This window comes from Pleurodeles waltl, chromosome 1_2 (genome assembly GCF_031143425.1).
Source record: "Pleurodeles waltl isolate 20211129_DDA chromosome 1_2, aPleWal1.hap1.20221129, whole genome shotgun sequence".
Classification (NCBI taxonomy): Eukaryota; Metazoa; Chordata; class Amphibia; order Caudata; family Salamandridae; genus Pleurodeles; species Pleurodeles waltl.
In genome coordinates this window covers 988,690,598-988,711,379 of record NC_090437.1, presented here as the reverse complement: position 1 = coordinate 988,711,379, position 20,782 = coordinate 988,690,598, and the positions used below count along the sequence as shown (strand labels likewise).

The 20,782-nt window shown below is 39.7% G+C and overlaps 1 protein-coding gene across 4 annotated transcripts in view; it reads right to left on the bottom strand.

Moving 5' to 3' along the window:
• The window catches only part of CORIN (corin, serine peptidase), a 1,512,429-nt gene that overhangs the window by 252,741 nt on the left and 1,238,906 nt on the right, over positions 1–20,782 (bottom strand). For all 4 annotated transcript variants that reach the window (XM_069201641.1, XM_069201646.1, XM_069201651.1 and 1 more), the window contains exon 12: positions 5,022–5,167. In XM_069201641.1, coding sequence (XP_069057742.1) covers positions 5,022–5,167 — 146 coding nt within the window. The remainder of the gene's footprint in view (positions 1–5,021; positions 5,168–20,782) is intronic.

Genomic DNA, 20,782 nt, shown 5'->3' with positions numbered 1-20,782 from the left:
GGAAATAAATTCATTAACTTTGAATGAACTGGTGTGGTTATTCATAGCCGAAAGGTCATGGTTCGCCGAAATGTTTTCTGGATTAATTGTGAAGTGTTATGTTGATCAGGGCATTGCTTATGTTCGTTATTGATTATTGATTTGATTAAATTGACTAATCTCGGGTGAAGAGAGCCCCACTTGGTCAAAAGATTCATCGACCCAAGAGCGTCCAAATACAGGTAATTTATTAGGACGGAACGCTCTATCAGTGCCCGTGCCCAAAGCGTTGTTCAGAAACCTGTGCCTGGCGCTAATAAATGTCAGAGCTTCAACCACCAGGGCTGCTAAATCATGATTCCACCTCAGGCCTATTTAATTCTCTGCCAGACACTTTCTGCATCCGTCTCTCACTCTTGCAGGTTCCCGCTTTCTCGCTTGGTGACGGTTTTCAACTTTTCTCTTCCTCCTAATTTTCTGTTTGTGTGTTTTCCCTCTGCTTCTCTCGGGAAACATCTGAGGAAAAATAAATGCCGGTCCTCAGAAGTGAGTGCCGGTGGCCCCCGCGCAAAATTAAGCTCGGAGATGAACATTTATGCAGGTCCTATTTCTTATGTTCTTATCTTTTTGAGTTCTCCTTGGAGAATGCGTAGTCCTATGTTTCAGGTATAAATGTGGGAGTTTTGGAGCGTTTCACACACACACACACACACACACACGCACACACACAAAATAAAACACACCTACAAAGAGGTAGGTCAATTGCAATTCAACAAAGATGAACCCTCATCCTCCCCAGCAATACCACAGCCTAAAGAGGCTCAAGCCTACTCCAACCACCCCTTGACCACTCACATGGCAACTCACAAGTACTGCAAGGGATATATCATAGAAAACAATGAACGCACGGAATAACACCACCAGCACAAAATCGAACACATAAAGATACCAAAAGAAAAAACGTTCTATATCTTTACATATTGCATGCATCATCACATTTAGATATGTAAAAAGTTACAAAAAAATAAAATAAGGTGCAAAAAGGTCACTTAACTTTAGACATTGAGTAAACCTATTCAGATTCCAACAAAGTATATAAAATAAAATTAAAGTCAAAAGTCATAGCTATGTACACCGAAGACACAAATACACATCATATTATAACGTAGTAAACATAAAAGATCAGCATGTATATAAAGTTACAAATACATGCACTGTTAACTAATAATAAAACATCATCTAACACTAAAGCACGTCCCTAACACACACTAACACACGCACAATGACGCAACAGAACTGTAGCTGACGTCTGGCTCTATAGCAATTTAGGAGAAGAGTGCAGAGCCCAGAGTGTGGCCTCTATTTATGTGCTCCTAGCAGTAATGTTTGTTATGTGTGTATTACTTTCCTCAAGTGTTGCATGAACGTGTAACAAATTGTCAGTACATGCCTGAATAATTAGCAGATACAAGCTCCACTGAATATTTCATAAATTGATGTCGATATAGGGAAATGCAAGTATATTGCTTTCAACTCAGATGAGGATAAAAACCTACCAATTTCCCCCCACTGGCTGTACCTTTTTGAATGTCTAAAATCCTCATGGCTGTTGTCTCTTATAAAAAGTAGAAAGTGGATTTGATCCATACCCTATGTCCTCACTACATTCTTGCATTTAGCTGCATCGATCGTTTCGTCACAATGTTTACAATTCTCGTTGGTAAAAGGATTGATTGCCAAATGCAATAAAAATGACTTGACGTGACTCATTACAGAACTGCGAGGAACCCTAAAAGAAGCGGAACACCACCCACTCCTAACCAGAAACCCTGGCTTGGCTATACTGAAAAGCAGAAAAGGAAGAGAAGGGTCTTTGAGGTTACTCAAGACCTACATTAAATAGAGCAGCAAGAGGAATATGAAGGTGAAGAGGAAGAATAAAAGAAATAATAATATACTACTACTACCACCACTAATAATAATAATAATAATAATAATAATAATAATAATACGTAAAGAACAAAGAAATCCTCCAGGAACAGGGATTTCAGCATAAAGCAAATGAGACAACTTCTTTCCTCTGAGATGTCACACAGAGTTTTGAGATTTTAAGGACTCCAAACACCCAAAGACAAAACCACAGGAAAAGAGAAATAAACGAAGTCTAAGAAACCTCCACATGTTTCCTTTGATTTCTAAATCAATTAAGTTATATGACACCAAATAACAATGCAACTGTGCTCTGTATCTTGTCTCGGCCACTGGCCACAAATACTCACGATACGGATCAGACAGCTAGCCTTCCTGCACACACCAGAATACATCTAATTACTCTGAGAGAAATAAGCCTGTGCGAGAATGGAGCTACTCTGTTATATGCACAAAAGGGATAACAAGAGCACGAGGAAGGACATTCTCCAGGGTGGCATCATAAACTTGGTGAAAGCATTTTAAGATATCAATTTAAAGAAAACCAGTTTGACGAGTAGGGGTCCTGCCGACTGGTATCGTCAGGTTTGGTTTTCCTCCAGTTCTCAAAAATCCAGTAACATCATTAGCTGCTTTGTGAGGTGTTTAATCTACTCTCAGTGTTCCTGTCGTCGTGGTTGCTGTTGGCTGATGAATGTGGCCCACTACCGTGGGTTGTTGCTGCTCTCAAGGCGTAGCTGGTGGTCCTGGGATTGGGACTGATAGTGGGTGTGCGTCCTTTGATAGTTATCCCTTTTTCTGTTTCTTTTTTTGTTTTGTTTCAGGACACATCTTTTTGCGGAGTTGTCTACTCTTCAGCTTCCTTACTAGTTCCTTTTGAGCGCTCCTGCTATGATTGGCAGCTCTTTTACCTTTCCTCTTTTCCTCTCAGTTCCAGGGGTCCTCAAGTTTTATGGAAGGGGTGTGCTGTGAGGGTTTTGGGGCTGCTTTCGTGGCGGCTCTGACCTTGGTTCCTGCTCCTCGTGGTTCCATCAGCAATCCCTTCTGTACCCAGTTCTCTCCGTTGCCCTGCCCTTCTTGCTTGTGTCCCGCTTGGTTCTTAGGCTTGCTTACTGATTTGGAAGACAGAGTTTCTTTTGAAGTTTTTTTGGATGATGATTTACTGATTTGGCTTCTGCCACTCTGATTCACTCTCAGTCAGTCCTGGATATTTCAGTGACCTCTCCACTCTGACTAGTATGGTCTACTGCAGTGTTTCCTAGCTGTTTGATTTGTGTGAGCTCAGTCATGGCTAGTTCCACGTTTGCTCATTCGAGTTTCATTTCTCAGGTTTATTCAGGTGGGCACAATGTTCTGACTGAAATTTGTTTTTGGTCTAGAGGGGTGCTGTTTGTGCTGTTTGTGCTGTTTGTAAAGGTTGTAATCGGTTGTTCTACCTTGTTGTTGGTCATCTGGCTTGGATTTTGTTTTTCATGCTGACCTTTTACTGTCTGGCTCTTTTTGTATGTCCTGATACATTTGGTCCGTCCTCTATCCTCTCTCTGCTGGTGGCGCTGGACTATTTCTCTCCTTCAGCTTTTTCCTGAATGTGCTGATTTCTTGTTGCTTTCAGCCACTCTCTTAGGTTTCCCTTTCCTTTTCAGGGTTGAGGGTGCAAAGCGCTCTGTCCCGGTGTAATCTCTCTGTGGGCTTTTAACCACGCCCAGTTTGGTTGGTTTGTGGGATTGCCTTTTAAGTCACTTGATTTAATTAGTGAAAGGCATGCATACGTCATGCCTTTTCCGGTGGTTAGCCCGCCTCGAGCACACCGGCCAACTACTGAAAACATATGAGACTCCTTGTTTCCGGTATGGTTTCTGGACTACTTTTTCTCTTTATTTCATAGGCAACGTGACCTCGCTGGGCAGTAATCAAGCACTTTGCATGATATCAACCCTGTTACATGGATATTTGCCCTTTTACCGGTTACATGGATAATTGCACTTTTGTCAGTCACATGGACTTTTGGGAATACTTTCATTGCAAGCGAACTTCTGTTTCCTTTTGTGTGTCTGCTTTGCATTTATGGCGGCCGTCGGCTCGCTAATGTGAAACTGTTTTACTTTTCATTTGCAGTGTATGTGGGTAGAAAAGTCCGGTTACAAGTTTACAATGCTATTAACTTTAACTCGAGCAAACGTAAGACCCATTGCATTGCAACTGCTTGTTCGTTCTGCTGGTGCTTCTTTGTTGGTAAGGCTGCCTCCTCAGTTTGTGTTGCCTGGGGTGAAACTGTTTGGCTTTGGTCTCTATGCTATGTTTGCATTGCACCTTCCTATATATTGCCTTTAGATTACCCTGTGTGTCCTGTCAGTCAGTGCACCTCTGTCTGTTTGATATCTCATCAAAGATAAGGGATGTGATGAATTACTTATAGATAATATTCAAACCATTGAGACATTTTATTTTCTCACGACAGTCCGTCTTCCCTCTGGTTGTGGTTGCACTGGTGTGTTGTGCCTGCTTGCTATTTTCAGGGCTTCATTATCTATCCCTACCATGGTACGACAGGGAGCTATGTTAAAAAATAAATTGTAACATAAGAGCTGCACGGTTGCTCTCTCCCAAGATGGGTAAACCTCATAAGGATTATGACAAGGAAGGGGAGGACTACACATAATTAAGATTACTGGTAAGGAATTGGAGCATTCTAGCTTCAGTGTTTGAATATTTGGGAAAAGTATATTTTTGGGAGTCCTATGATACTTTGGTAGTGTGCATGCATAAAATACGTTCATGGGCAATAACTGGTGGGGCATTGGCAGATTCAAAGTTTCAGCAAACCGACACTGGCATGGCAAGTTTGGCAGCCCTATAATTCCCACCACCTTCTAAAACCATGATGGCTGCCCCATATTGTAAAGAGAAAGTCCTGAAAATCTACCCTAATGCACATTATTTGTATTGTCATCAAAAGCATAAACAACATATGTCCAATATGCTTTCAATGACGCAAGCTAGAATAATCTCAAATCATAACATTTTCCACTTATATGGAGAATAGTTCTATAACTTTGGATACCACAGAGAAGAGTGGCTGAATGTGTATTTTGTTGGTTAAGAAAAATCAATACCTTCTACACCTTCATCTGGCATCAGGCACGTTTGATTGTCTTTATTCTCATCTGGGAATTGGGTACAGTCAGTGTCTTCCGGCCACTGCAGTCCCACGATTCCGAGCACAGACTCGCAGCGCTCCTTGGAATGTTCACACAGAGATCTGAAGAGGAAAAAACACCAAGGTGTGGGTTAGACAGGCCTGTTTCTAGGAGCTGGCACCTGTAAGCATGATGGGGAAGAGAAGTGCAGGCCACCATTTATCTGGTACAAGCCTCAAGAGGTCACTGTGTGCCAACTCATTACGTTCACATCCCTGCAGCCGAGTGTGAAAAGTCAAAGGTGAGGCAGTGGATTGAGAAATGTAATGTGTGGAGCAATGTAGAAGGATCCCTGCAATTCTGGGTCCCATCTAGGTGTGAGTACCACGAGAGGTCCCACACAACAGCACACAACAACAAATGAATTGAATTTGTAAATGTGTCATCCATTCAAGGGAGTCTACTATATATCAAACTGTCATCTTGTGACCGCTTTTCTCATTTAACTGGTGCACGTTTGATTCTTGAAAACATATCATTTTTTACATTTTATTTCATTTTAACAGCATTAAAGGAGGAAATATAAACTCACAACAACTGTTCGTTCTTTACACATTACGACAACAATATTCCTCAATGCAGCTATGTCGTTGTGAGAATAGTGTAGTCCCCCGACCAGATATTCGTTCCCCAACAACAATCACCGGTAACTGACCCCCCTCCCCCCAGTCCCTCTCTCTGAGCTTCCAAGTAAGAGACACATATAAACAAAAGTATATTCATCTTTGGTATCACTTACTGGTTACAGTATTTACAGAAATATATCAGTGGTGACCTATAAGTCTGGGGGCAGGGGTTGCCTTCCCCCTCTGGTGGTACCTAAATCGTCTCTATTTTGCAGTAGATGTATGTCCCCTTCTTGCGAACTCCTGAATTCCAACAAGGCACAAGTTATCTCGGCCCTTGCTAACAAGGCTTGCTGGGCTTTATCATCTGTCCTTGTTCACCTCATATGTATTTCTTGTGCCCCTGCCGACTCCGCCATGTCTCTCACATTTTCCTCATTGGTGTACGGGAGCGAGACCAATGGATAGCTATACGACTTTTCGCAACTATTAGCCTTAAGAGGACATAATGCTTACTTATAGTTTTTTCAGTGGGTTAAATGGGAGACCAATAGGCATTTCTCAATCGTTCGTGGAAGTGCCCAACCAGTGGCACTGTACAGTTAGGCTAGAACTTCTGTCCAGTTATCTGCTATGGAGGGACAGTGCCATGTCATATGAATGAAATCGGCTGGTTCTGTGGAAAACCTAGGGCATTTTTGATCTCTGAGGGGATATATCACATGGAGGCGTTTAGGGATAAGGTAGGTCACATGTATAAAATTGTGGTGGATTTGTAAAAGCGGGCACTGACAGCTACCCTCCGCAACCCCGCGTGTATCTTCTCCAGAGATGCTCTAGGAGTCTGATCCTGGATATCTGTTCGGGTTCTGGTGTCATCACTTGGCATGAACACATATCTAAACCCCCTATGTGCCTATCCCGGTTTTATTTCTTGACATGAGTCTTGTAACATACCTGCAGACAAATGGGGGTTCGATAGGAAGCTTGTGGAGATGTCACAGTTTGGATATGGGCCGTAACTGTGCTGCAACACTGCCCAAGTAGAAAGATAGTAAGATCCACAAAGTATCTAATCTTTGATAGTTTGACAACACTCAGAGAAAATAAGTAGTGTGTGTAACCAGTACAAGCAATAAATAACACCCAAGCAACTACGCTCAAATAAGTAATATAAGTAATCAAATGAAGAACTTAAAGAACTCCAAAATAGAAATAAATGAATAAAAACTTGTGGTTAAATCTTATGGCGAACAGCTAAAATATTACCATTGCAAATTGTGCGTAATTGATTCTTCAAAGTTGCTATACTTCTTTTTCCCACTTTGTTTTATTTTGTGTTCTTCATTTTGTTTTTCACTTTGAAGTGTTGTGTTTTCCTTTCTTTAGATCTCCCTTCACCCCTATCGCTTACTCCCCACTTTATTTTCCTATTGCTTTGTTTCCTTAACTGACTAATTTCTTACTTGCTGTCATTTGCTTCGGCTGTCATTTAAAAGAAACTTTATTGTAGGACCTTTTTTCGTTTTTCCCACACTTCTGTGTTTCTTTCTCTTGATTTGTTCCCCTTATCAAACCTTTTCCTATTCCCTCTCCTTTATTCAATTCGTTCTATACGTTCCTGCTGTTGTCCATTTCCATCTGGCAGTAGTCATTCCATGTGTCAAAGTTTCTTGCTTGAGAAATAACTATTATTCAGAGCTGTTGTTTTGGATGTATCAGATGTGAAATGTTGTGAAACAAACTGCAAAATGTGCAGTGGTGAGGTACTACTTTAAAATCATAGGGATAAGCAATGGCTGTATTCAAATTAAAAATAATGACTAAGGGCCTGAATATGAGTTTGGCGGTCCTACAACCACCAGACTTGCGGTGGCACCAGCACAATCCTGGCGGTCTCACTGCCAAATTGCGATCATGGAGTTCGGACCACCAGGAGATCGCCACCTATGCCGGGATCAAGGATCCTAATGGGTTGGCGGAGGTGAAAGTCGTGGTCAGCCATGGCGGTGTTGAGTTCGGCACAGCCGTGCTGATCACTACTTCCCTTTCCACCAGCAGGACCTCGTCAGGAAAAGGCTGCCGGAAAGGCAGAGTTTGGGGCCACAAGGGGGCCCCTGCACCTCTCATGACCATGTCGTGGGCACTGCAGGGCCCCCCCTGTCAGCACCCTCAGGATGCTGTGTGCATTTGGTGGGTGCTGTGTGTGAGGGCATTGGTCTCTGGTCCTGAGGGACCCGAGGCCAATGCCGCCACACTGTTTCCGCTGGGCTGACAGGCAGGAACGTGGTAATACGACGTTTCTGCCGGTCAGCCCAGTGAAAACATCAGAATATGATGATAGTGAGGCTGCTAGCTTGACGGCTGCCTCACCAACACTGTATTGGAGTTCGGGCGGATCAACCGCTGAACTCGTAATCGGCCCCTATGTGTATTTTAGAAAGACTACTCTAGACACCCTAAATGGGCTACCCTTATTTATCTATGCATGTATTTGTTGGTATTGCTATAGAATGAACCTAGCTAAAAGACAGTGGAGTGCTGTACAGTGTCAAAGACAAATATGAAGTCAGCTGCGAAATGAAAGGTTGCTGGTTTGTGGACAGTTAATGCACTGTGATATAGTGTTCTTTAAAGATGTGCATCTTGAATTATTTCCTAAATTTGGAGAAGTTTTTGGGTGGTCATGATAGGGGCAGGGATATATCAGTATCCATGGCAGCCTGACGCAGAGAATTGTTCCTGGTCAGAAGTTAGACATTTGCTCTTAGAAATATTCAGGAGAAGCAAAATATCCAGCAAGATGATTTTTAATAGCATATCTGGGAAGGGAGCTAGGAGATCATACACTGTAGAGATTATTATCTCTTATTTATAAAAACATGTCATAAAAAAATATAATCCTGAAACTATGATACTTTACAATGTAGAGGAATAACATAGGCAATATGGAACATATATAAGTTTGTGCACCCTGTGATCAAAACACATATCCAGGCACAAATTTAAATTTTAACAAAAACTTAAATCTCGTATGAATCAACACAGAACTGTATATATGCTGAACATAAATATATACGGAAATATATATATATATATATATATATATATATATTGTAAACAAAAGATGAATGCCACACACTCCGTTCAGCTCCACAAAATAAATCAATTTATTCAATGCAAAAAGGAGAAAACAGAGCGTTTCGACTTTACAGTCTTCTTCCTGGTTTCACAGTACTTTCTCTATTCATTCCCAAAGTCATTACAATGCATTATGGTCTCAATTGTTTTTTATGTATTATGATTATAATTAAAGAATGCAATGGGATTAAAAATATATCCAAGTAAAATACTATAGAGAAAGGAATAAACAATAATTTGCATTAGTTAGTAGCTATCATATTTTGTCATTTGGAAGCTTGGCAAAAAAATGATGAAAAAATGTATAAACTAATTAAGCACATAATTAATTATAAATACTATTGAGGATTAGCCACAATGGTTATTACACAAAAAATAAAATAAATGTTTTACCCACATTATAAAAAAACAAAAAATTATATCAAATTATTATTATAACTATAACATTTTTCCTAAATTAAATTGTTCTAATTCCATAAAGACATCATTAGTATTATGGTTGCAAGTATTCAAAATTTTAAGATGAACATAAAGCTCCTCATCATTATTCAATCCCAAAGGGCTCTTTGTCCTCATTAAAATGATATATTTGGATTCAAGTTGTCTGAGTTTTTTTTACTCTATCTCCGCCTCTCTCATGTTCAGGACTATGGTCAATTCCGTAATACCGTAACATTTTCCAACTATTCACTTCATGTTGTTGAAAATGTTTAGCAATGGCATATGTGAAATCCTTATGCAAAACCGCTCTAATGTGTTCTAGAATTCTTTTCTTAAGCATGCAAATTGTGCTACCTATATATTTCAACCCACAATGGCACTCAATTACATAGACTGTAAATTTTGTAATACAAGTAATTCGATGTTTGATCTTCAATTCCATATCATTCCATAGTTTCACTACTTTAGTTGATTTCCCAATTTTACATGCTTTACAACTATTGCACTTTATAAATCCTGATTGTTGTTCTGTCAACCAATTTTGTTGATTTTGTATAGTGAAGTGACTACTTATAAGATAATCTTTAATGATGGTGCTTTTCTATACGTTATCAATGGAGCTAAGCCAATTTTAGGGCCCAAATCTGGATCTTTACGTATAACATGCCAATGTTTACATAAGATTTTTCTAATTAAATCACTTTCCTTTGTGTAATCCATAACCATTCTGACTTTGTTTTCACCAAAATTATCCTGAGTTGCCCTTACTTGTTTAGAAACTAATGTTTGATCCCGAGGGATAGTTCGTACTCTCTCTAAATTCTTTTGTAAAATTCTCTGATTGTACCCTCTTTGTCTGAATCTTTGTAAGGTATCTTGATATTTTAACTCAACTTCCCGATCATTAGAACAATTTCTGTGCATTCTTAGTAACTCTCCATACGGGATACTCTTTATAAGAGGTTTGGCATGAAAGCTTTTACCATGCAAAATACTATTAGTATAAGTTTTCTTATGGTATACTGTGGTCTCTAATTTATTGTTCTCCACATAGATGTTAATATCCAAAAAAAGTAATTGATGTTTTACTCATTTCACATGTGAATTGCAAACCTAAATCATTATTGTTCAATTTGTTAAAATAAGATTGAAAATCCTCTTGTGATCCTTGCCAAATTATGAATAAATCATCAATAAATCGAACCCAAAGTGCAATTTTATCCATAAATAAATCATTATCCTTACCCCAAGCAATTTCCCTCTCCCACCAGCCCATTGTAAGGTTGGCATAATTCAGAGAAAGGGAAATGCCCATTGCCGTTCCGCACATTTGTTGGTAAATTTCATGATTGAAAATGAAGATGTTATTTTTGAGACATAATTCTATCATAGATCGTAACATTTTTAAGTGCTCAAAGTCCACAGTGCTTCTCTGCCTTAAAAAGTATTCACATGCTCTCAAGCCAATTTCATGATTAATAGATGTATATAATGACACAACATCAATTGTGACCAATAAATATTCATCTGACCAATTTATATCCGATAAAAATCGCAATAAATCTCCTGAATCGTTGAAGTATGAACTTAAGGTCATCACGATGGGTGCTAAATAATAATCCACATAATCTGAAATCCTCTCATATAATGAGTCACACGCCGAAACTATTGGCCTCCCTGGTGGTGCTGTTAATGATTTGTGTATTTTAGGTAAGAAGTAAATTGTGGGTATAGTTGGATTTTCTTTTTTCAAAAATTGATATTCTTCCTTATTCAAAAGTGATTGTTCATACCAATCATCAAGTCTTAAATGTAATTGATGGATCATTCGATTGATAGGATTATGATTTAATTTTTTATAATTAGATTCATCATTCAACTGTCTGTATGCCTCAATCATATAGCTTTGTATATTAAGAATCACAATATTTCCACCTTTATCCGCAGGTTTAAATATGATGTTATTATTATTAGTCAATTTCTTTAATGCCAATCGTTCATCTTCAGTTAAATTTTCCCATTGTCCATGATGTCTAGTCTTTTGTATTCTATTCAAATCCTCCAATACTAGTTCAGAAAATATATCAATTTTGTTACCAGGTGATAAAACTGAGCAAAACTTTGATCTTTCTTTGAAGTTACTAAATTGATGTTTGTTAGTCTCCACTTCCAATTCTCGAAGGACTTCTGATTCAGTGTACTCCTCGTCCGGTAAATCGTAATATAAATCAGAGTTTTCAAATCTGCAATCTGATCAATTTGCAAATCTGTTGCCTTAGAGTTGTCAGCTAATATTTCCTCATGATCCAGTTCTATATTATTAGAATGCATAGAAAAGTGTTTAGCCAATTTCAATTTTCGAATGAATTTATAAATATCGATGTGAGTATTTACATAATCAAAATGTTTCTCAGGGCAAAAAGATAAACCTTTATTTAACAATTGAAGTTCAGGTGCAGTTAGCTCATAATCTGAAAGATTTATCACCAAATTTGGCAGATCTATTGTTGTTTCTTCTGGCTTCTGAGGGGATATTGTCTCCTTCCTGTTTCTTTTGGCTCTTCTAGTTTTTCTCTTCTGTTTTCCATTTGGTTTATCTTTCTTCCAGAGCCTCGATTACGATTTCTTCCTCTGCCCCTCATTAGTCGTTGATCTAGATATAATACTTGTATTTCCTCTAAAAAAGTATTCCTACTTGGAGTTTCCATACGTTCTGAAGAGCTTTCCCCTTTACTCACATCCACGTCCCATTCACTGGGAGTATCACCATTGCTAGGAACAGTTCTCAAATCTTTTATATATACATAATCTTTCAAATGCTCATGATTTGCTAACAGAAAAACAAGCACTGACACACTTGGGTTCACTTTTGCCAGGAGGATTTATTCCAACTACATGGTGGGCATCAACTCATACAAAAGCTGTATCGCTTGACCCATTGGCATGGTAAACATACTGCAGGAGGGTTCCTAGTAAAATGTCCCAATAAAAATAAAACACAATGAGAATAAATTCATTAAATAGACTGAATTAACCAGCATGATCACAATATAGTATACAGACTTCAAAATCAGGCCTGCTAACCCAAGTGGGTGGAAAAAGTAGTCACAAAAGATACACAGTGGCATATCACAGTGCAATTGCAATTCTTTTAAATTCCCTCATTCCATGATTAGACCTATAAAAATTCACGAAGGTCCCACATACTATAAACGGAATTCAGTGAATAAATAAGTTGCCACACATCATCACTATGTATCACAACACACACCACCCCAGATCTGCCAGCCCAAGTGGGTATACTTTTTTTCTCCTTCTTAAAAACAAAACAATAAAGAAACAACAAAATCTAGATAAACCCCACTTATGTCAATATACTTCTACTGTGCACACCCCTCCTACTCAAAAACACTAAACCATATTATAACTTGAAAAGATGAATGCCTTGCACCTGAGACTCGTGCTGACCACCAACGTACAAAAATAATTCACCATCCCTATGGCTGAATTCAGTGTCCTGATGTACTGACTTGAAGTCCATTTCAAGAATGCAATAAATACCTGTCCCCTGTCTAAAGATGGACATGTACATCTTCCTCTATATTCAAGCCCTTTGGGGCCTTTTTTGTCAAGCATGAGAATGTACAGGGATTCCAACCTTCTCAGCTGCTGTTCAGTTTCCACCCCAAACTCTTTGGGTACTGAATCAAGTACAATGAGACTCAATTCACCCTCCTGACCTCCATGACAATCCTCAAAGTATTGAGCAACAGGGTGGTTCTGATCTCTATTCTTGATTGCACTAATGTGTTGTAATGTATAAAGATGTACTTTCAAAGTGTTACTCCCTACATAGAGTATGGAACAGGAGCAGTTAAGGACATAACAGCAAAATCAGTTTTACAATGCAGGGTCTTCTTAATACGTATAGGGGTCTCCTTTAATGACAAGGATACTTGAGATGTGTTGACCTCTAGAACACAAGCCTTGCATTTGTAGCACTTCCTAAATTCAGGGTTATATGTGAACCACGTATTGCCCTTACATAGCTCAGGACTGCTTATTACAAGTTCTTGCCTCATACATTTGGCTCTTCGAAAAGTCAAAAACACCATGTCTCGAATTATGGGATCATTCTTGATCAGATGCCAATTTCTATTCAAAATAGCTCTTATTTGAGCATGCTGTACACTCTAGCTAGTGATCATAAAAAGTTCTTGACCTCCTGCCTTCCTCAGATCCCTTTTCCCAAACAAGGGTTCTTCCCTGGATTTTCTGTTCACTTTGTCTCTCGCTGCCTGCATCACTGCCTCACTGTAACGTCTCATCCCAAATCTACTCTCCAGTTCATCTTGAGCAACCACCAATTGTTGAGCATCACTACAATTCCTGTGCATATACTGATGTTCATTATAAGTAATGCTGAATTTCAATTTCTTTGGGTGAAAACTGCTGGCATGTAAGCTAGTATTAATTGCTGTTGCTTTGAGAAATGTTCTTTTATGTATCCTGTCCTCCTTAACAAAGACTGCAAGTTCTAAAAAATGTTGAGGTGGGCAGAAAAATGTAAATTCAACTCATTTCTGTTTATTTTTTCCATGAAGCAGAGTGCTGATTGCTCTGTGCCCTTCCAGATGACAAAAATATCATCGCTGAAACTTGTCTATAAAACAATATATTATGCTATGTTATGTTATAGGCTTTTATAAAGTGCATGGCTACCTGAAGGCCTCCCAGCACTGATAGCAGACCTCTAAGAGATAATCTGAGGTTTATACTCTGAATAGCCAGGTTTTTAGTGCTTGCTGAAAGGAAAGTTCATGGCTAGTAAGGCAAAGGCTAGGAGGCAGTGAATTCCATAACTTGGCTCCAAGTTAAGCCATGGAACTTCCGCCCTGTTAGAAATGGGGTCTTTGGTTGGCAATCAGGTTATCCCCTGTCCAAGCAAGGACCCTCACTCTAGTCAGGGTAAAGGAGAATCACCCTCAGTTAACCCCGCTCACTCCCTTGGTAGCTTGGCACGAGCAGGTAGGCTTTTCTTCAGAAGCAATGTGTAAAGTATTTGTACCAACACACACAGTAACTCAGTGAAAACACTACAAAATGACACAACACAGGTTTAGAAAAATAGATAATATTTATCTAAACAAAACAAGTCCAAATTGACAAAAATCCAACATACACAAATCAAGTTATGAATTTAAAAAGCAAAAGAGTCTTAAATCCTGTAGAAAACAGTGAGAACATCGTTAATGTACAAATGTACCTGGGTAGCGTGAAAATAACACTGCACAGGCGAGTGTGTTTCGGAAAAGGCCAGCTATGCGTCGATTTCTCACTCGCAAGCTAGACCGTGCGTCGATTCTCCTCCGGTCGGGTCGGCATGCATCGTTTCACCGCTCCCGCAAGAAAGCAATGCAGCACTGGGGTTCCTCGAGGAGTAAAATTAAGAAGAATCACCAGGCTGAATAGTGTAAACCACCACCCAAGGCCACTGAACCCGGACTGGGGGGGTTAAAGGGAGGTGTTGAAACCTCAATGAAGCCAACAAAGTGGAAAGAGGGAGGCCCAGTTGGAGAAACAATTTATAAATATTGTCTGCACTCTCTTGTTCAAATTCACGCACCAGCACTTGTTCCTCCCACCAGCCCATATGCAAATTAGCATAGCTGGGTGTGAAGAAGGTTCCCTTCGCTGTGCCTCTCACCTGTTTGTATATTTATATATATACACACACACATATGTTCATTCATGTTTAGGGACCATTTTACAAATAGCACTGATTGATTTTAAGAGCTGAGAATGGTCTTAAATATATTTGCTAATAATATATGCTAGAAACATTTGACCTGAGAATAGTGAAATCACATGAAAAAAATCCTACTTTGGTAATCCTCCCTTAATCATAGTTAATCATAAAGTTACGTTAAAGATAAGCAAATATATTCTGGAATGTTAATGATTTATTCTGGTGTAAATTCTGTGTTTTTACAGATAAGTGCCAACCTTCACTGAAACTGGAATGTTACTTAAAAGAAATCAACCATTCACATGGCGTCACATGCAAAGGTGGTTAAATGTTCTATTATGTTAACACATACAAGAGTAATGGAGCATTAAAGTGTTTCTAGCGCAAGATGACAAACAAGTCAGCAGATACTTTGTAAAGTTTAGGCCATATTTTTTAAAGGTGAGAAATGAACGAGAGTCACAACATACCTGTGATTTTTTATGAAGAGTTGTGTCCTAAAATAATAATCTCTATATTATTGTCTGTTTACAGATATTCAATAATAGATATTTATCCTATAGATGTCTCTCACCATTGCCAGAAGTTGGGAGAAGTTTCTAGAACCCACCAAATCATGATCCTATGGCACCACTAGCAGGTCCAAGAACTATAGCTCAAACCTCTACAAATTCACTGAAAAAAAACAAAGGTTAAAGTGATGTTATAGTTATGTATGGTAATATCTTACTTTATGTTATAAAAATAACCATAGAAATTCACTGAAAAAAACAAGTTTAAGGTGACATTATAGCTAGGTCTTGTAATATCATAAAACATTTAAAAAACAAAAAACAACTGAAGTTCATCAGTTACACTGACCTAACTATAATGTGTGCTCCACTGTGAACTGCATATAACCTCACATAAAACATCACTCATGACATGTTCAGGGACATCGTTGATGACATCTCAAATTACATCATTTATTATATCACTGATCACATCAATGATGTCATTGAACACGTCATGAGTGATGTCATATGCGAGGTCATAAACAGTGCATGGTGGACGTGCAAGCTATAGTTCGCTCAGTAAACTGTAACTGGTTATAATCCGTTTTTTTGTTTAAGGTGGTATTTTTTAACTGATAATTTCACATAACTGTAGCACCACTTTAACCTTTCAGTGAATTTCTAAGTTTTTTTTATTTTTTACATAAATTTAGATATTATTCCCGGAGTTAACTATAGCGTCACTTGAACCTTTGTTTAGTTCAGTAAATATATATATATAAATATATATATATATAAGCACCACAGCAGTTACAGTGCTTATGACCTCACATTATTTTAATCATGACATATTCTTAAATGACATCATTGTTTGTTGATGTGCATAATGGGGGCAAAAGATATAGGTAGCTGACTACACTAACTGGTGTATTTCAGTGTTTTTTTTTGTTAATGTAAGCTCATATCTCATTCCAACGTCTAACTAGAATGCCGCTTTAAAGTTTGTTTTTTCAGTGACTATATAGTCACCATTATATAGCTATAGTTAGGGCCAAGTTTCCATAGGAAATGGATTTTTTGGTTTGCTAGTAACTTTGGCACTGTTTGATGAATCTGCATTAAACTTTCCAAAATAAGGTTTATCTGCCTCTGCTCTTGTTTGGAAAGTTTAGGGGTGATCTGTCATCTGAGGCAGAGCAAAAGGGGGGATTCCAAAATGAGCTTTCCCTATGCAATTTCCCAATGGAACATTAGACACAGCTGCAGCCATAGCGGCTGAACAGAATGACACCAAATTTGCAGGAAAACTAGATCTTTGCCCTGAAAGCATGTTTGTTTGTGATTTGTGTAAATCTGTTCAGTTGTTTTTGAGAAATTAAGATAAAAAAAATATGGATATTGAATGACCCAGTACTACTACAGAATACAGAGATCTCAAAACATATAATCTGATTGGCTGGCTGCAAAGTGAAGAGAAAGTTGCAGTTGCTTTTTAATGACTTGGTCCCAGTGTCATAATTTTTTTTTAAAAAAAAGGAATAAGGGAGCAGAGTAGGTGTACCCTGAACCCCTGGATTTTGGGGGGGTGCCTGAGGGACACCCCTGGGGTCAAATAAAAATATATTTTTTCTGTGGCACCGTACTACCACAGTGCTCAGTGTAGTGCCTGTGTAAATTTGCTCTAGTACTTCTTTAAAAAAATGAAAGCGCCTGGTGGCACTACACGACCATAAGGGTTGGCCACCAAAGGGGCCTTGGCTGCCAGTGGTGGATTGACTGTGGGGCTTAACAACAGGCCCTGCAACCAAACCCATGCTGTGGACAGCCTTAGGCTGTGTGTAGCAGGGGGTTGACAGCACGGTGAGGGGGGTCAGGTGCAAGACCTAGTCGCAGGCCAGACCCTGTGGATAACATAATGCTGTGCATGCCCAAAGGCTGTATAAGGCAGGGTGTTTGGCCGTCCCCTGGAGTTTGGGCACAGATCCTGCCTAACACCACACTGCGGACAGACAAAAAGCTGTGCATGGCAGGGAGTTGACCATCAGTGAGTTTTGTTTTTTTCATGTTTTCCTCTCATTTCTTTCCTTCTCTTATCTTTATTGTCTTTACTTTTAGAGCATACTGCAGCTCCCCAGACAGTGCTTTCAGGCTGCTTGCTTGGTAGTCATATAATTTGCAGTTCACTGCATTCTGCAAGGAAACAGCCTCTAGACGTGGTCACTGTCATGGAATAGTATTGTCCATAGTTTCACTGTTTTACCATTCTGAGATGGCCAACACATTGGTTCTACATGTGCTAGCCACCTGGAACTTCAAAACAATGAAACACCATGTACAATACGATTGCAAGATGGCCACCTGCTGCTACGTTTAATTTGATTTGTTATTGCAAGCATGTGCCTGCCATGTTAAAGTAGCAACATGTTATCTTTTTCTATGTTCATTCTTTTAATTTATCTTGCATTTGTTGTTGAGTTTGTGTGTGAGCTTACTGTGTTTGTGTAAGTGGATGAATGCAAGAATGAGTCAGTGGATGAATGGATGCATGAGTGCTAAGATGGGTGACAGAGTGCATGCATAGTGACTTTTCAATGCCTAGACCCAACATTGACTGAAGAAGCACTTTCATTTAAAAGCCAGAACTATTGGCATTGTGAATGCGTGATAATTTGTGGCCTATATTTGCAAGCAAATCATAATAATAAATAACTACTATACCAGCCTGCCATGGCTTGAGTACTGGCTTTGCTAATGCTTGTTGTTAGAAATGGTGTCTCTAGTTAGCAGTGGTTTATAGCCTGTCCGAGTAGGGACCCTCACTGTAGTCAGGGTAAGAGAGTCACACAGCTAAGATGACCCCTCCTCACCCTCTTGGAAGCTTGGCACCAGCAGTCAGGCTCACCTCAGAGGGAGAGTGTGTAAAGTATTTGTACCTACACACACAGTTACACAGTACAAACACCACAAAAGGACTCCACACCAGTTTAGAAAAATAGCCAATATTTATCTAAATTAAACTCCAAAATGACAAAAGTCCATCATATACAAGTAAAGATATCACTTTTTAAAAGTGGAAATGAATCTTAATCCATAGGAATCACTGTTTGTATCTTTTTAGCACAAAGTACCTGGGATACATCAAAAACAAAGACGATGTGGGCTGCAGGGGAGGTGAAACATTGAAAAGCAAAGCAATGCTTCGGTTCCTTACTGCGCTGGGGAGGTGATGCGTCAATTCTTTCCTTGCAGGAGTGGCAGTGCATCAGCTTCTTACTGGCTGGGGAAGTGATGTGTTGATTCTTTCCTCACAGGAAAGGCGATGCGTTGATTTCCAGACACGCAGCCTTGGTTCGTTACTGAGATGTGGGATCAGTGAGAAATTGATGCCCAGGGACGACGTGTGGAAAATCTAGATGTGCTGTGTTGATGGAGCCGCGGTGAAACAGGTGCTTTGTCCATTCTGCAACTACGAGACAGGCACTGCATTGATTCTTCAGCTGTGGGACAGGCGCTGCATCAATTATTCTGCTGTGGCGTGTCAGTGCGTGGATTTTCTTCTTCAGGTCGAAAGCTTGCACTTCTAAGGGCCCAGGGGCTGGCAGGTGACACCTCTAGGCAAGTCAGGACTCTCAGCAGAAGAGCCCAGGCAGATTAAGTCTCTGATGTTCCTGAGACTTCTTAACAGGAGGCAAGCTCAGTTCAAGCCCTTGGAGAACTTTGAAAAGCAGGATATAGAAAGCAAAGTCCAGTCCTTTCACTCCCAGGACAAGCAAGCACCAGGCCACCGCAACAAAGCAACAGGCAGAGTGGCCGTCCATCCTACAGTATCCAGCTCTTCTTCCTGGCAGAATGTCCTCAGTCCAGAAGTGTTCTAACTTTGTGGGATCAGAGGTCCAGTACTTATACCCATTTTGTCCTATGAAGTAGGCACACTTCACAGAAAGGTCTTTGCAGTGCACAAGGCCCTGCCCTGGCCCCAGACACACCCCAAGGAGTTGGAGACTGCTAAATTTAAGGACTGGCACATCCCTACTAAGGTGCAAGTGTCAGCTCGTCCCACCACTCTAGCGCAAGAAGACCAATCAGGATATGCAGAGTACACCACAGCTCCCTTTGTGTGACTGTCTGGAGTAAATTCATAAACAGCTCAACTAACATCCTGACCCAGACGTGTATTCCACAGCCAGGCAGAAGCACAGAATGGTTAAGAAAGAAAATGCCCACTTCCTAAATGTGGCATTTCAAACTTACAATTTAAAAAACAACTTCACCAAAAGATGTATTTTTAACCTATGGGAGCGATAGACTTGCAATACTGAAAAACAAATTTAGTAGTATCTCACTATCAGGATATGTAAAACACACCAGTACATGTCCTACCTTTTAAATACACTGCACCCTGCCCATGGGCCTGCCTTGGGTCTAACTTAGGGGTGACTTAAATGTAGTGTAAGGGAGGGGCTGGGCCTGGCAAGTGGGTGAACTTGCCAGGTTGAAATGGCAGTTTAAAACTGCACACACAGGCAATGCGATGGCAGGCCTGAGACAGGTTTGCAAAACTACTCATGTGGGTGGCACAATCAGGGCTGCAGGCCCACTAGTAGCATTTGATTTGCAGACCCTGGGCACACCTGGTGCACTATACTAGGGACTTACTGATAAATCAATATACCAGTCATGGATAAACCAATCCCCAATACGTTTAGACAGAGAGTAATTGCACTTTAGCACTGGTCAGCAGTGTTAAAGTGCCCAGAGTCCTAAAACAGCAAAAACCAAATTCAGCAGAGGATCAAAAAATAGGGAGTCAGAAGCCAAAAAACAGGGAAAACCATGACAAGAGCTGACAGGTCTAGCACTTGTTTATTGTTTTTTCATCGTAGGAAAGTAGAAGAAATGTCCCTTTCCCATTCATACCCTGAAAACATCCTGATAGCTAAGTGTTTTTAAGACCATTTACATTAGCTTCATTTTTAACCTACAATTAAGTGACAAGAATGGGCATGAAAACCACGGACAATGTTTGAGAATCCTCCAATGTACGATATTTTATTTGTTCTCTCTTTTTATGATGGCAATCTTCAACCCGTACCTTGAAAACACCCATTTTCGCTCTTCTAACCCAATGGTGTAAAGCAAAATCCTCTGCTTGCATAATTTAGGGAGAGGCTCATAGCATCAGACTGGTAGCCTCCCAATATACAAAGGTGTATTGCCTGATGTGATGGGTAATAAATACTGACTCATTAAGTCACTTACCAAAAGTAGTGGCCTAGGCTACCAGAG